General features: G+C 48.9%; 5 protein-coding genes across 5 annotated transcripts; 3 read left to right on the forward strand and 2 right to left on the reverse strand.

The window, feature by feature from the left end:
• Nucleotides 1–1,997: 1,997 nt before the first annotated feature.
• FTJAE_445 (ring-finger Ariadne-1) lies at nucleotides 1,998–3,633 on the forward strand (the record flags this gene model as incomplete). Its single annotated transcript, XM_037350855.1, has 2 exons — nucleotides 1,998–2,088; nucleotides 2,159–3,633. The coding sequence occupies 2 exons, from the start codon at nucleotides 1,998–2,000 to the stop codon at nucleotides 3,631–3,633; spliced, it is 1,566 nt and encodes a 521-aa protein (XP_037212388.1).
• Nucleotides 3,634–4,719: 1,086 nt separating this feature from the next.
• On the reverse strand, nucleotides 4,720–7,065 carry FTJAE_446 (exonuclease 1; the record flags this gene model as incomplete). Its single annotated transcript, XM_037350866.1, has 3 exons — nucleotides 4,720–6,796; nucleotides 6,851–6,998; nucleotides 7,053–7,065. 3 exons carry the CDS (start codon nucleotides 7,063–7,065, stop codon nucleotides 4,720–4,722), a joined length of 2,238 nt encoding a protein of 745 aa, XP_037212389.1.
• A 1,253-nt stretch (nucleotides 7,066–8,318) lies between these two features.
• On the forward strand, nucleotides 8,319–9,045 carry FTJAE_447 (TMA16-like protein; the record flags this gene model as incomplete). Its single annotated transcript, XM_037350877.1, has 4 exons — nucleotides 8,319–8,490; nucleotides 8,564–8,620; nucleotides 8,703–8,846; nucleotides 8,897–9,045. The coding sequence occupies 4 exons, from the start codon at nucleotides 8,319–8,321 to the stop codon at nucleotides 9,043–9,045; spliced, it is 522 nt and encodes a 173-aa protein (XP_037212390.1).
• Nucleotides 9,046–9,973: 928 nt separating this feature from the next.
• Nucleotides 9,974–10,901, forward strand: FTJAE_448 (uncharacterized protein; the record flags this gene model as incomplete). Its single annotated transcript, XM_037350888.1, has 2 exons — nucleotides 9,974–10,317; nucleotides 10,373–10,901. 2 exons carry the CDS (start codon nucleotides 9,974–9,976, stop codon nucleotides 10,899–10,901), a joined length of 873 nt encoding a protein of 290 aa, XP_037212391.1.
• Nucleotides 10,902–11,507: 606 nt separating this feature from the next.
• Nucleotides 11,508–13,230, reverse strand: FTJAE_449 (oxysterol-binding OSBP; the record flags this gene model as incomplete). The annotated part of the gene is made up of 4 exons (XM_037350899.1): nucleotides 11,508–11,864; nucleotides 11,915–12,592; nucleotides 12,670–12,916; nucleotides 13,136–13,230. The coding sequence occupies 4 exons, from the start codon at nucleotides 13,228–13,230 to the stop codon at nucleotides 11,508–11,510; spliced, it is 1,377 nt and encodes a 458-aa protein (XP_037212392.1).
• Between the last annotated feature and the right edge of the window lie 1,104 nt (nucleotides 13,231–14,334).

Below are 14,334 nucleotides of genomic sequence, written 5' to 3' on the forward strand. Positions count from 1 at the left end.
TGAACTTTTGAAGCGGCGTTTGCTTGAGGTTCTGCACATGGTGGCCAGTACTTACGCTTGTTGGTCATATACCTGGATCATTGCTATTCTGTACCACCTATGTCGTGAGCTCAACTCTTGTGGTGCTGTGTCAGATGCGATACAGTATGATACCTAGATCTATGAAATACGCTCGCTTCTCAACTGCGATTTGTCGTCCTGATCTAATACAACGACGGCCGGAGTCGGTTAATCTGTCTTGTTGAGCATGGTCCAGTGTGGTCTATACCGCCCATAGATAAACCGCTGTCAGTCATTGGTGCTGAGTAGAACAGACAGGTGAAGCAACCTTCAATATCTTTTGCTGGCTAGCTCAGTGAGACTTCTCACCTGCGTTGTCTGAGGGGTTAACCCCGTGCTCCAAAGCTATGGCTGTGTATAGGGTAGCAGCATATCCATTATTCCACTAGGTACATATTTCATCCTCGTTTTGACCTAATAGGGCGAGGTAATGCCATGTATGAGATAAAAACCATGTTCAAGATCTTCTAGCGGTCAGCAGAGTTATGGGGGAAAACTTTATATCATTTCCATTGCTGAGCTTGCACCGACTTCACCAAAGCAAACTGTCCTAGGCATAGCAACTCATAGCATAAGGTACTTCAATATATAGTACAAAACCCCATGAAAACACAACAGGGTAAGAAAAGGGGGTACACTCACCGGGCCCATCCAGTGCTCATATACGGTAGTAAGGTATCTGAGAAGCTAATACTCAACCTTGAATAATACTTTGTAATGAGAGTCACCGCCCACCTCAACAACCTCACTCTTAGCTGGTTATGACTGTGAGTTTCAGTTTAAGGCAATGCAGAACACAGGCCTTATGTTTGCTACTGAAGGATTCAATACCATCCAATGTTAAGAACACCGTTACTGCATGTCCATAGACTAGAACGCTTTGACAGAAGGTAGGAAGGAAACGTGTAAAAGATAGGTAGTTACCTAGGTAGGTAGTTCTGAGTGTCACGCTACACCACCTACCTACCAGTAGATATGCCAGTAGGGCAGTGGCCTACCTACCTACCAGGTAGGTAGGTAGGTACTAACCTAACAGGCTCTAGAGGCTCAAGAGGCTCAAGAGGCTACAGCTCAATCGCTATACCACGTATGACCGACCCACTTGTTTTGTTCCTTCTTTTCCAGGCTGAAATCGAGCCTGACTGCCTGCCTAAGGTACCTGGCCACATAGGTAAGCCCGGGTCTCTGCTGCCTTCCGATCCAGCTCCTCCCCACCGTACCGTCCCGCCTTCCCGTGCTAAGTTAATGGTCACAGTCCGGTCAACTGAGCTGAGGAAAGACAGAGTCCGTGACTTTTATTTATCATCATCTCGAAGGCTGCTGTTTTAACAAAACCAAAACCCAAAAAAAAAACCTTTTGCCCACCAACGACCTGCTTGTCTCCTCTTTACGCTCACAGGTTTCGACTTTGTCAAGACGGCTGGCTAGTACAGTACATTAGCACAGGCCTCGTTTCCTCTGCTTAGTACCATATTACAGCGTGTCTCTGCCTACCTAACCTAGATACCGAAGCCGAATTTAATGGCCCTGGCTCCGTCATAGGCACCCCTCTCGGCCTCACTTGACTCTTACTCGACCCTCCGTCACCACTCGCTACAGGACCATTACATTCCATACGATACCTACCTACCTACACCATCTACGTGCTTGGGTGCTTTGCATAAGGCTACTTGCTGTTAGTCACCCGCCTTCAAACGCCAACGCCACCTCCCGATTTCTGCTCTGTGCCCTCAGACATCCCTCCACCCTTGGTCTTCTCCCAAGACCTCCCTTAAACCGCCACGATTCCCCCCACCACGAGGAAGCGGAAGGCTGCTGAGGCGACGATTTCCTCTGCCAACAGAGACGAAGAGCCCAACAAGAGAGTCATCGCCTCAGCTGCCGTCGTAGACAAACACGCCCTGCCCCCAACTCCACTCACCACCGCCAGCAACCCCATGGATTCCGAGGAGGAATACATGTCGGCTCTTTCGAGCGACGACGAGATAATGCAGGACGAGAGCGGCGATGAGATATCCGCAGGTGAAGGTGTGTTGCCCAATATCCTCCGGGATCTCCCATTCCACCACCTTGGTTACTAATGATGTTGACATGACAGACTTTGATGACGAAGAGTTCGACGAGCCCGACCCTGACTTTGGCCTGATCAAAGATGCAGAGAAGAAGAAGAAATCCGCACATGTGGTCTCATACAAGGTCTATGAACCGAGCGATATTCAACGCCAACAAGATGACATGATCAGCGAAGTCAATATGATTTTAGACATGCAGAAAGAGGATGCGGCCATCTTGCTTCGCCATTTCCGATGGAACAAGGAGAGGTTGCTTGAGGATTATATGGATAGGCCAGAAAAGGTGCTCGAAGCTGCTGGGTTAAGCAGCAATACATCCAGCCCTCCAAAGCTGGAGGTTATCCCTGGCTTCGCGTGTGACATATGCTGTGAGGATGAGGAAGGCCTCGAGTCATTTGCCATGAAATGTGGTCATCGCTACTGTGTTAATTGCTACCGACATTACTTGACACAAAAGATCCGTGAAGAGGGCGAGGCTGCTAGGATCCAATGCCCCTCTGATGGATGCGGTCGCATCCTTGACTCAGCGTCACTCGATGTTCTGGTCACCCCAGCACTCGCCGATCGATATCAAGAATTACTCAACAGAACGTACGTCGAAGACAAGGACAATTTTAAGTGGTGTCCTGCCCCAGACTGCCCCAACGCTCTCGAGTGCGGCGTCAAAAAGAAGGATTTGGGCAAGATCGTACCTACCGTCGAGTGTCGATGCGGGTATAGATTCTGCTTTGGTTGTCCGAACCCCGACCACCAACCAGCTCCTTGTGAGCTCGTTAAGAAATGGCTGAAGAAGTGCGCCGACGACTCAGAAACAGCCAACTGGATCTCAGCCAACACTAAAGAATGCCCCAAGTGTAACTCGACGATCGAAAAGAACGGAGGCTGCAATCACATGACTTGTCGAAAGTGCAAATATGAGTTTTGCTGGATGTGCATGGGACTTTGGTCCGAGCACGGCACCAGCTGGTATAACTGCAATAGATATGAGGAAAAGAGCGGGTCTGAAGCGCGTGATGCACAAGCCAAATCCCGGACATCTCTCGAACGATATTTGCACTACTACAACCGATATGCCAACCACGAACAATCGGCCAAGCTCGATAAAGACATTGCTCAAAAGACCGAAAAGAAGATGGTTCAGCTTCAGACAGCTTCGGGAATGTCCTGGATTGAGGTTCAGTACCTCAATTCCGCGTCCCAGGCTCTCCAAACATGTCGACAAACGCTCAAGTGGACATATGCTTTCGCTTTTTATCTCGCCAGGAACAACCTGACGGAGATTTTCGAAGATAACCAGAAAGACCTCGAGATGGCCGTGGAGAACCTGTCTGAAATGTTCGAGAAACCCACTGCAGAATTGTCTGACCCCAAACTCAAAGTTGACATCATGGACAAAACCTCATACTGCAACAAGCGTAGAGTCATTCTGCTTGAGGATACAGCCGAAAACCTTGCGATTGGTATTACCACCCCGACCACTTCCAGTATTCCGTTCATTTGACTGATGTTCACGCCTTTAGGTAAATGGATTTTCAACTCGGACCTATTGTCCGCGACCACTTCTGCGCCCGTCAACCGTCGCTGAGGCTCAATTACGACACGACGCTAAAATGACTATTCAACAAAATGACTTTTTCAGCACGAAGAAGTCAGAGAAGCCATTGGCCTATATCTCAACAGCTGCCGTGTATCAGGGCTATGCCTCCACTGATTGGCTGTATTACTCAGCCCTGAATTTTGCACAAACATCGGATCTGACGAGGGTAGCACAGCAAGGTTACACAGGGGAAGAAAATCTGCCCAAACTCGCTGGCTGCTCTTTTATCCAATGGCTGACTAGAACCTGGCCTCAATCTATTCCTGTATCATTTGTTCTTGCTGTTCTTCCATAGTTCTCTCGTCGTCAGTCATCGTGACCTGTTACCCCGTGAAAACCGACGAGGGATGGGATCATGGCGTTAGCCCGTTGCCAGAGGCGTTGGCGTGAAGGAAGGGTTATGCTGGTGGAGCCTGGAAGATCTTGGGTTATAGACTTGTCATGGCATGGTGTTTTCAGTTCTTGGTGGTAAGGATCATGATATTTCAACAAGCGGGCACGTAAATGAGAACAATCACATATGCTGTTTATTTTTATTTTTAGATATTCAAGAATGACTGAAAGTGTAGCACTTCTAAAAATCACACAGAGACAATTTTTGTGACAACACAACCAATTCGGAAGCTCGAAGTGTTAGAACAGATCGTACGGACGGGATGTAAGTGGGATGTCAAGGTCCGATTGCATTATTTTATGATCTCAGTGACAAAATTATATTGCCAAAACGCCTATCTAATATTTGACTTACTCATGTTGTCTTCTGTCGTTTAATGCATAGAGAGACAAGACATACACGCACTAACTAGTTCCGTAAGACTCCAGCTCCGTCCATATTCTGTTTCCCCCATCCAGTTTAGTAAACAATACTGCATTTACAACGAAAAAGCAAAAAGAAGAACGCTCGACAAATGCTATGTTCATTACGACCAGCCTCACTTTGGAAAGCTTGTTGGCTATAAGATGAGAGGTTTCCAAGCAAGAATGGAAGTTCTATGCAAAGGCAAAACGGGATAGGTTGAGTTTCTTGGGAGGAAGGTCGACCTCATCTTCGTCTTCCTCGTCACTAGCGGGGATGATTTGATCTTCGCTTCCACATTTATTAAGGTCCGCGACTTCATCCAGATTGACTTTTGGCAAAGGTATAAATGCAGGGTTGACAGGTACACCAGAGAGGAACTGCTTGTCGGTGTTATTGGTACGCGGTTTGGGTAGCTTAGGGGACATTGGGCCGTTCATCGCACGAGCACCAAGACGCTGTAGAGGGGTCATGCGAGAAGCTGCCGTTGAAGGTGCAGTTGAGGGGGTAGAGCCTGGACTGAAGACGGAAGAGCGGCGTGATGCAGTCGAAGCAGGAGTCTCGTTTGGGTTGGTATAAGAGAACTGGCGGATATCTGGCCTCGAGGGAGTATGTGAAACCCGCGATGCAGACGCCGCAGATGAAGGAGGAGGCATAGAAGTGTCAAAGGATGACATGGAGCTTTCGTCATCCTTGACAAACGAGATATGGCTCTCACTGTCTGTCGTTGTTGAAGTCTCTTGGCTCTGCTTCTCTTCAAACACCGACACACTCTTCTTGGTTTTATCGGCAGGCTTCCAACCCTCAAAATCAGGCAATGCCAGAAGCGCTTCATCGAGCGAATCATCCGACAACAGATAAGCGTCGCTCTTCGCCCGCCTTGGACTCCTCCGTAGTTTCGGCGCAGGGAAAAATCTGCTCTTTTGTGGCAAATCTTCCTCAGGTCCAGCTTCGCTTTCCTCACACAAACGCGCCTTCTTGGGTGGTCGGTTTGCAGGGTCAGTCGATGCGCTAGCAATAGTGCGGCAAGGTTCGGTGCCTTCAGAAGACGTACGCCTCGTAGCATTGGGAGGATTGTCCACAAAATTGTTGAGCATGTTGGCGATGGGTTCCGTACGGCGGCGATGAAGCCTTGGGGATGTACGGGTGCGGGTCACATCCAAACCCCGAGAGTGACTCGGAGCAGCATGAGTCGTTTCTTCAAGATACGGCCTGGGGAGCGGAAACACGCGTGGTACCAACCCTCCTCCAGTAATCTGAGAAACCCTCTGAGGGTCAACTTCAAAGCAATTGGGATCCATCTCGCCCATAGGTATCCGACTGGATCCCTTGAAATAGGAGCTGATAGGCTTCATCGCGGGCGGAGGCTGGTCAATGGCGCCATGGGCCAGCTGTGAATGCCTTCTCTTGGACGGTGTTGTCGAGGTGACGATTAAAGTCTTGGTGATTGGGTTCATGTCACCTCTGGCGATTGATCGTGCTATCGCAGGCTCTACGAAGGCTCCGATGAAGGGCATCTCCTCTGCCGTACGTTCTCCGTCCAGGTCTGTAAGGTGAACCAGTTCCCGTTTGGTCGGACAAAAAACCCACTGATGCAGGAATGTCAGTTCGGCTTGGTAGAACTGCGTCAAGTAGTTTTCGGACACCCTTTTCCCTTGCATCTGAACCATCCGGACTATCCGTTCTGGTGCCTTTGTCTTGCGAAGCATACGATATGCTGTCTTCAGCCCAATGCCTGGGAGTCCGCGCAAATAGTCGCAACCACTGAAGATGGCCATTCGCCGAAATTCGGTATCAGACCAACCGGTCAATGAAACCTCTCTACAGGCGCAAAAATCCTTGCGGTTGATCTCTATACAGTTGCCATATTGGTCCAGCTTGGTGAGAAGCTTCTTGGCGCCGAAAACGAGGAGATCAGAGTCGTCCGAGATGATACCATTAATGAGACCCTGTCGCTCGAGATAGACAAGCTGTGCATCGGCTTCGTATGGGGCGACAACGTAAGGGATATCAAGCTTTTTGAGCAGTTGAATGAGAGCAGATGCCATCTCCGGGGTGATATCAATGCATTTCTGGAACTCCTGTGTGGCCTGGGCAGGTTTTCCGGCGCGCAACAGTTCCATTGCAGCCTTCTTCTTCTCATTTCTATTGGTTTCCCGGGATTCTTCTGTAGCAGCTTTGCTTGGGAGAAAATCGCCATCGAATACCATGTAGGGTGTCACACCAAAATGCCGAAGCATGCGTACTCGATTCATGGCAGCATGTAGGTATCTAGAAATGGCATTAGCGTGCACCACTGTCATAGGGTTGACTCCTCCAACTTACTTTTGAGTCGGCTTTCCCTGACCAAGCTCTAATGCACAGCAATAGGCGGCACGATGGAGCCAACCATACGCGTCAACTCCGAGAGTCTGACCATCGTACTTTTTGAGCTGAGTCGGCTTCTGAATAGATTTGAGAAGGGGCAGAAGCCCTTGAGAACGATCAGTTTATATAAACAGTAATGGATGATCGGAGAGAGATATACCTGATACACCCATGTTGAAGACTGGAGAGGGCTTCAGTGCTAGTGGCGATTATTGATCGTTGGGCTTTGTAGTCGCAGCCCCAGAAGGGACTTGGGCAGCTTCAAGCCAAAATGGTTCGTCTTTGCATGCGTCAACAATTAGGCATTGAGATGGGCCGTAATGAGCTTTGCTGTGCCGAGGATAGACGCGTCGAAAAGCTGATAAGGACGCGATGGTAGATCGTGCAGCGATATCGAGGGCGGCGATGGTTAAAGAAACAGGTCTGTCTAACAAGCAACAAATTGGAGATATAGCACAGCCAAGTCCGTTAACAAGTACGAGGCACAATGTTGTCGAGAGGCTGAAGGTGCGGCTCCAAGTCAAAGGTTGTCGAAAGAGACGTCTCTAGAGGTGGAGATATTTTGCTTGTGGTGATCGTTTGCTAGGTACCTGAGATACCTAATAAGGTTGGAGGTCAACAGCCTTGGACTAAAAAAGCACTTAGTGAAAGTGGGCTGCCTTGGATGGGACGCGACCCCTGAAGCTTCCGTCTTAATGGGCTCCATAGGCGCGTCGATAGGCGCGATGTTTCCATTCCTTATGGAGATCACTGAACCCCTGGGATAAGCCTAGTTCCCGCTGCTCGGTATTTCCCCAGCAACTTCCATGAGGTCGTTGAAAGCCGCCCCACTGAGGATGTCCAGTTGTCAGGTCCATCCAGCCTGATATTCTCGACTAGCTACCTACCTAAGTACTATAGGTACCTATTTATCGACGAGTGAGACATATGAAACATGGTAAACTGAAAGGTCTCAAGTATTACATCATCCAATGTCAAGGAAAATTTTAACAGTTAAATCACTTTACTGGCTCCCTATCTTCTCAACTCACCATTACCTACCAACCTATCATGGAGTTGCGACAAGTACATATATAATTATTCAACCAACCAAACATTGAAAACAACGAGTATACGTGGGACCAGGATCTCAGCCAGGATGTGAAGGTTAGAACAAAAAAAAAAAATTTAATTTTTTTTTACCAAATCATACACTTACTGAAGTGTTTTTTCTGTTCAGTAAACCACTTGTCGATTATGTATATCCATCTAAGAAATCTTACTGGCCCATTATGATAACAGTGGAGCACTAAAGGTTCCTGGTAGGTCAGCTACTATACCTAGTACTCAGAAAGAAAAAAATCCTTGCAGGTTATAGCCACGACCACATACATAGTTTGTACAAGCCGACAATACACATACAGTACCCAAAAGATAAAGATTCGCCATGCCCACCACTCTTCACAAGACCCGCAAGCAGATTTCCAAAAAGAGAAATGGCGTCGTCAATGCTCTACATGAAAAGTCCAGAGACTCAATGCGCCTTCACAAGGCTGGTGTAAGAGATCAACGCATTGAGAAACTCGCAGCTGCCAGGAGTAAAAAGGAACAACCTCTAGGTACACTATGAACACACGACTCGGCCAACTCTTATAATATCTTGACTTACTTACCTATCTAACCGCGTTTCAGTTGACCGCGTTGCTTTCTTTCAACAAGCTCTACGCCTTAAGGACAGAGATAACAAAGGTGCCCCTGAAATTGATGAGGTTCAGCGCATGATTCACAGGCAAGTCTAGAGAAATAGCCTTGGTTTACAAAGATTACTAAGGAATTCCTAGTTTCGTTCATCAATACGATGAGGAGTATAATGAAGCCAAGAAGGCCCGTCGCCCTGGTCGGCCTGCTAGTGTGAAAGAAGATATCCTCAAGGCAAAAATCAACATACTCGAGGAAGAGTACAAGAGTGGGTTTGGTACGTTTTGTAAACCTACAAGGAACATGCGGGAACTAACATTGCGACAGTAATCCCTGATCTCTTGGACAATGTAAATGTGAACGCACTTCACCTTTGGGAAGGCTCCTGGTCATATCTTACCCAACTGAAATGGGTCAAGGTCAACAGTGAAGGCCAAGTCAGACCGACCAGCTTCCCATCAGGCGGCACCAACTGAGTATCTAGTGCATATCAGCATGCACCGATTGCATAGCAGAACCGGAACTGAGATGACTGTGGTCTTGTATACAGGCGAGCTCGACCAAGCAGTAGTTGTACAAGGACTATTGGAAAGGCACCGGGTCAAACGAGCGAGACCATAACCCCCATCAAGTGCTCAGCTTGAACACCAAGGAATACAACACAACCCGATTCTAAGGTTCAGATGGGCAACTGATCTATCGCCACCACCTTCCTACCGCAAGCAATGCGGGAAGATTCTAGAAGCTAGATACAAACAGGTTGCCTGGACATCCCATCAATAGTCCTGAGCGATGGGTAGATATGGTGTTGGAGGGATGATTTGATTCATACGTTCAGACTGAAACTAGAGCGAGAGAAGGAAGCTACAAGTCTTCTTACGCTCCCAATTCTTCGATTACCTACAGCTCTATGACTATTGAACATCAACGGCGACTCAAATTATGTCATGTATAAACCCTCTTAGTCAGGAAAGGGTTACTAGAACCATCTAGCATTTCTTACTCATGATATGCTCTGAACTGCCTATTCTACAATTCAAGATTCGTGTCCAGAATAAAAAATTTACATATGTGACAACCACCGATGTCCTTTCGACCGCCATTAAAACTGTCACCAGTAAAAATTGCTTCCTTAGCACCCTTGAAGTGTTTCTACTCCACGTGATGGTGATGCCCCGCTCTGATGGAAGAGATCGTCCAGTCTTAGTCCAGTAAATGATTAGCAAACCCGCCGGAAAGTTGTCGTCCCCCAAAATTTCAGGATGAGCTTTTGAACTGTCTTAGAAACTTCTATCATCATCTGTATACAACACATATTTCCTCCAATTCCCTCAACAGCGACTTTCTCTTCCTCCCTATACATTCTATACAATTTTACACCGGTTCTTCAATAATTTAATCACAATGTTCTCTGCCCGCAACCTCGTCCGATCTGCGCCCCGCGCTGTCTCCCGATTCTCAGGCGCTGCTCTGCGACAGACCGCCCGTCCCAGCGCCTTCACCAAGGCTGCTTCTGCCCTACGACCCGCCCGGGCTGGATTCTCTACCACAAGCTTCCGCAAGGCCACTGAGAACGATGGTGAGCTTAGCGCCAAGCTTGAGAGTGAGATCAAGATCGAGGAGGACATCAAGGCCAGCGAGCAGGACCCTGCCAGCATCAAGGATTTCTTGAATAACAGCGCCTTTGAACTCATTGACACCCCCGGCCAGGAGATTGTCAAGCTGGTTCGCGACTTTGGCGACGAGAAGTCAGTATTCGTACATCCCATTGGTTTCAACAGCAAGCTAACAACGCCATTGCAGGATCACCGTCAGCTTCTCCATTGCCGACATCACCAATTACGACCCTTACGGCGAGGAGAGCGCACTCGAGGATGAGGGTTTCGAGGATGAGGGCACCCAGGGCAGCCAGCGTAACGCTCGCGCCAACGAGGAAATCGATGAGGAGCTCGAGGAGGATGCTGAGGAGGAGAGCAACCCCCCTATCAACCTGTCAATTGTTGTCGAGAAGCCTGGCAAGGCCTCTGGAGCCCTGAACATCGATGCCAGCGCCCAGGAAGGACACATTGTTGTCGAGAACCTCTTCTATTACACCGACGCCTCGGTCGCCAAGGTCGAGAGCCCCGACGCCGCCCAGAAGCGTGCTGATGTCTACCCCGGACCTCCATTCGGCAGCCTCGACGACGACCTCCAGGTCCTCATGGAGCGCTTCCTCGAGGAGCGTGGAATCACTCAGGCCCTCGCTGTCTTTGTTCCCGACTACGTGGACGTCAAGGAGCAACGAGAGTACACCCGGTGGTTGAACAACGTCAAGGCTTTCATTGATGCTTAGGATGACTGATGAGTCAACCAATGCAACGAAAAGTTTTTTCAGGGGATGGAAGAGCAGAGGAGTCTTCGGTTTCAGATACGATGTATTAAAAGTAAGAATTGCCACTCTTGTACTATAGGATAAGATCCACGAGATCAAATGCACGCTAAGATATGTGTAACGATACGATGCCAGTTTACTATATCCCTTTGAGATTGTGATGCGTAATGTTGATTAGTGTTGACTGCATTGAACAATCACGGGTCTTGAGCGAGGTCGTTAGTAAGCAATATATCGTCCAGATAATCTTGCTATCTAGTTAGCAACAATCCTAGACCTCAAAAACTCCCACAACTCCAAGTAACGAGTGCGCAAGCCCGCTATGCATCTTCGGGGTTCATCGACTTCTGATGCATACATCACCCCCGTGCTACTCTCCGGCGCAATGAAACTCTATTCCAGAAGTGTCTTTCTGACACAGAAAAGTCCAAAAAAAAAAAAAAAAAACTACTTCGTATAGCAATCCCAACGACTAAGCTCCCAATATTCCCTCTGTTGTTCGTGTTTGCGGAAGAAAATCGCATCCAATGCAGGACACAACCCAAGTATCGAAACAAAGGCAAACGTCTACATGATGCCCTCGAGCGACCAGTCACCCTTTTGCGCCCGTTCAAGGACCTCGCGGCCCTTATCGGTCAGATCGGGCTTGCCATCATTACCGGTGACATGCTTGAAAAAGACGGGCTGCCACGTTTCCTTGTTGGCCTCACGTTGCCGGGCCTTCTCGCGCTGAGCCTCTTCGAGCTCGACCTTCACCTGGGTAGCCTTGCCATATTGTTTGGCGTGGATAGCATCTGTGACACCACCCCAAAGAGTCAAGGATTCGTTGGGAAGCTGCTTCTCCTTGGGGGGGATGATCTTGGGCGCAACACTGAGGGGTGCGATATCGATAATGGTGTATTGCTCTTCCACAGGTACGGATTTCTGCCGTCGGTTAGATTTATGTACTTGAACACAGTGAGTTCCCCACTTACAACTGGTCTGGGACCGAGAGTAAAAACGACCTTCTCCTTCCACGGACCACTCAACCGAGCAAGGACATGCTCATCAGGCACGTCCTGAACTCGAGATTTGTCATCGTTCTCGGGATCGTACTTGAAGACAACGCCGTCAATCTTGTTTGTGGTGCGTCCCAGCCAGCCTTCCTCAACATAGTGCAGAATGACCTTGATCTTGGTCTTGGGGCATGTGATGTAAGCGAATTCGCTGACCGATACGCTCAAAGCTCCGCGGAGAAGACCGCCCAGATGGGCCGCCGGATGGGTAAGCTGGTAAGTCTCTCCACCACGCTTTTCGAGGGTTATGAATATGCCCATGTTGTGCTCCCCAGGGAGGACCTTGACGGAGGTGCCTGTGAACTTGGCAGTGATCTGGTCAAAGCCACGGGCTGTGATACCCTTCTCGGGGCAGGTGACGTTGAAGGCGCTCACAGGGGGGTGGTGTGAGGTCTGTTCAGTAAGATAGGAGACGCGAATAAGCTTGTCGTCCTTTGCAGCGCCATGCTGGGGCACAGAGAGTGAGACGTTTGAAGCGTTATTATCCCCCTTTGCTGCCACTTTCAGCGCTGAAAGGCCACCCTTGGAGGTGCCATTAGTCTGTTGGAGGCTTGAAGTGTCGATCTTTGGGGCATTATCTTCAGTTTCCCAGTTACACTACAAAGCAGTCAGTGTTTCTGGAATCCCATCGTCGTATGGTTTCGTATCGGTGGAAGCAGAAAAAGATGACGTACCCTAAAGAACTCGCCAAGACATGAATTGTAAGGTTTGCAGGGCTTTCCTTTGGCATACTTCAGATCCTTGGTCAGCCAAAAGCGTACGACCTCGAGCATTCGATCGAGAGGGTCATCGGAAGTGCCCATAGCAACGAAGGCATTGGGGGCATCGATATAGGTCCAGTATTCCAAGTTCGGGGTAGGTTCAAGTAACTGCGACGGCAGCGAGAATCTAACTGCTGCAAGATCTGAAACGCCGATGAACCTATCGTCGCAACAAGCGGTCAGCATTTGAAAACAAACAATGGCATCATCCGGTGTCTTGAATGGCAAGTCTTTTCGCGTTGCCAGGTTTGCTCCCACTGCTTACTCCGCTCTACACGAAGCGGACCTGTCGTCCGACTTCGCTGGCTTGGACCCCAACAGAGCGGTGGAAGCTCTCACGGCAAAGGCATGGCCGACGGAGGAATTGTGAGTCTCTTACTTCTTCAAAATCCCCAGAAACGTTCGCAACTTGGAAGTATCGCTCTGCGTCTCGTCAGGCGCGTCGACCGTGGGCGGGGGAGTCGATGACGACATGGTCGTTGATAAGCCTGGAGTCGATGAAGGAAGACGATGCTTGGTAGTTGTGGGTTATACTGTCGATATGGCTTTTGGTGAAGAGTAACGACACGCAGCAGGAGTTGATGCGATAGGTATGCAACAGACTTCTGCTAGTATAGTAAGTGGTAGCAGAAAAGAGACGATGCCGGGGACAAAAGAAAAAAAAAGATAGGAGGTGGGAGCGAAGAAAAAGTAGAAGCCTTGTGGTTGCAGACTGAATCGCAAAAGTCAAGAAAGGAAGCGGGCGGTGTTGGTGACGTTTTTGGCGGGGTGGGTTCTGGCCCAGGCCAAACGAAATGGAGTTGTGATCCTAACCCCCTAAACTTTGAGGGGACCTTCAGGTACCTGGTCAGACTTCTGCTTCAGGTTGTCCATGCTCATAGGCCGTACCCTACACTATTTCACCCGACGCTTCTTGGCTCGAACGGCCTGAGATCGATGCCCATCGGCGGCTCTGGATTGGTGGGGTGAGAGGTTTTGATAAACGTTGAGATGAACTTTGCTCGGGTGCCGTAAGCTAAGGTCCTCAGTATTCAATCTTTGATGTCGTCCCATAGGCAATGCGGAGATGATATGGACAATGGCTCTATGAGTTTGGCAGCACTGGATCGACCTTGACAAGATTTGTGCAACTTCACAATGAACATCTGCATAATGATCGACGCATGGATCCAATGCTACTCAACCACTTCAACTGATGCGATTCCTATCGGTGCTCGTACATACACAACTTGGTCAAGCCAATCATCAGCGCACATGGCATTGTCCCCCGAATTCCAATACTGTCCATTCGTCCATTTCCCCTTTGATATTTCGGTAAAAGGCAACAAACCAAATTCTACTAAACCCAAAGTCGCATTTCAAGGACTTTAATTCTTGTCAAACAGTATTGGCACGGGGTCTTGTTCAGCTGTACCAGTGGTGCCATTCCCTATTCAACTGGACTACTCCTCGTGAACATATCACTCACAAGGTACGTGGATGCTAGAATCGGTTGCCGTAGTTGTGACTTTCATGACTAGAGGCACCAAGGTAGTTTAATACCACATACTCTCGATGGATTGGATGCTGGTGAGAGCA

The sequence above is a fragment of the Fusarium tjaetaba genome (genome assembly GCF_013396195.1).
Source record: "Fusarium tjaetaba strain NRRL 66243 chromosome Unknown NRRL66243_c0000013, whole genome shotgun sequence".
Taxonomy (NCBI): domain Eukaryota; kingdom Fungi; phylum Ascomycota; class Sordariomycetes; order Hypocreales; family Nectriaceae; genus Fusarium; species Fusarium tjaetaba.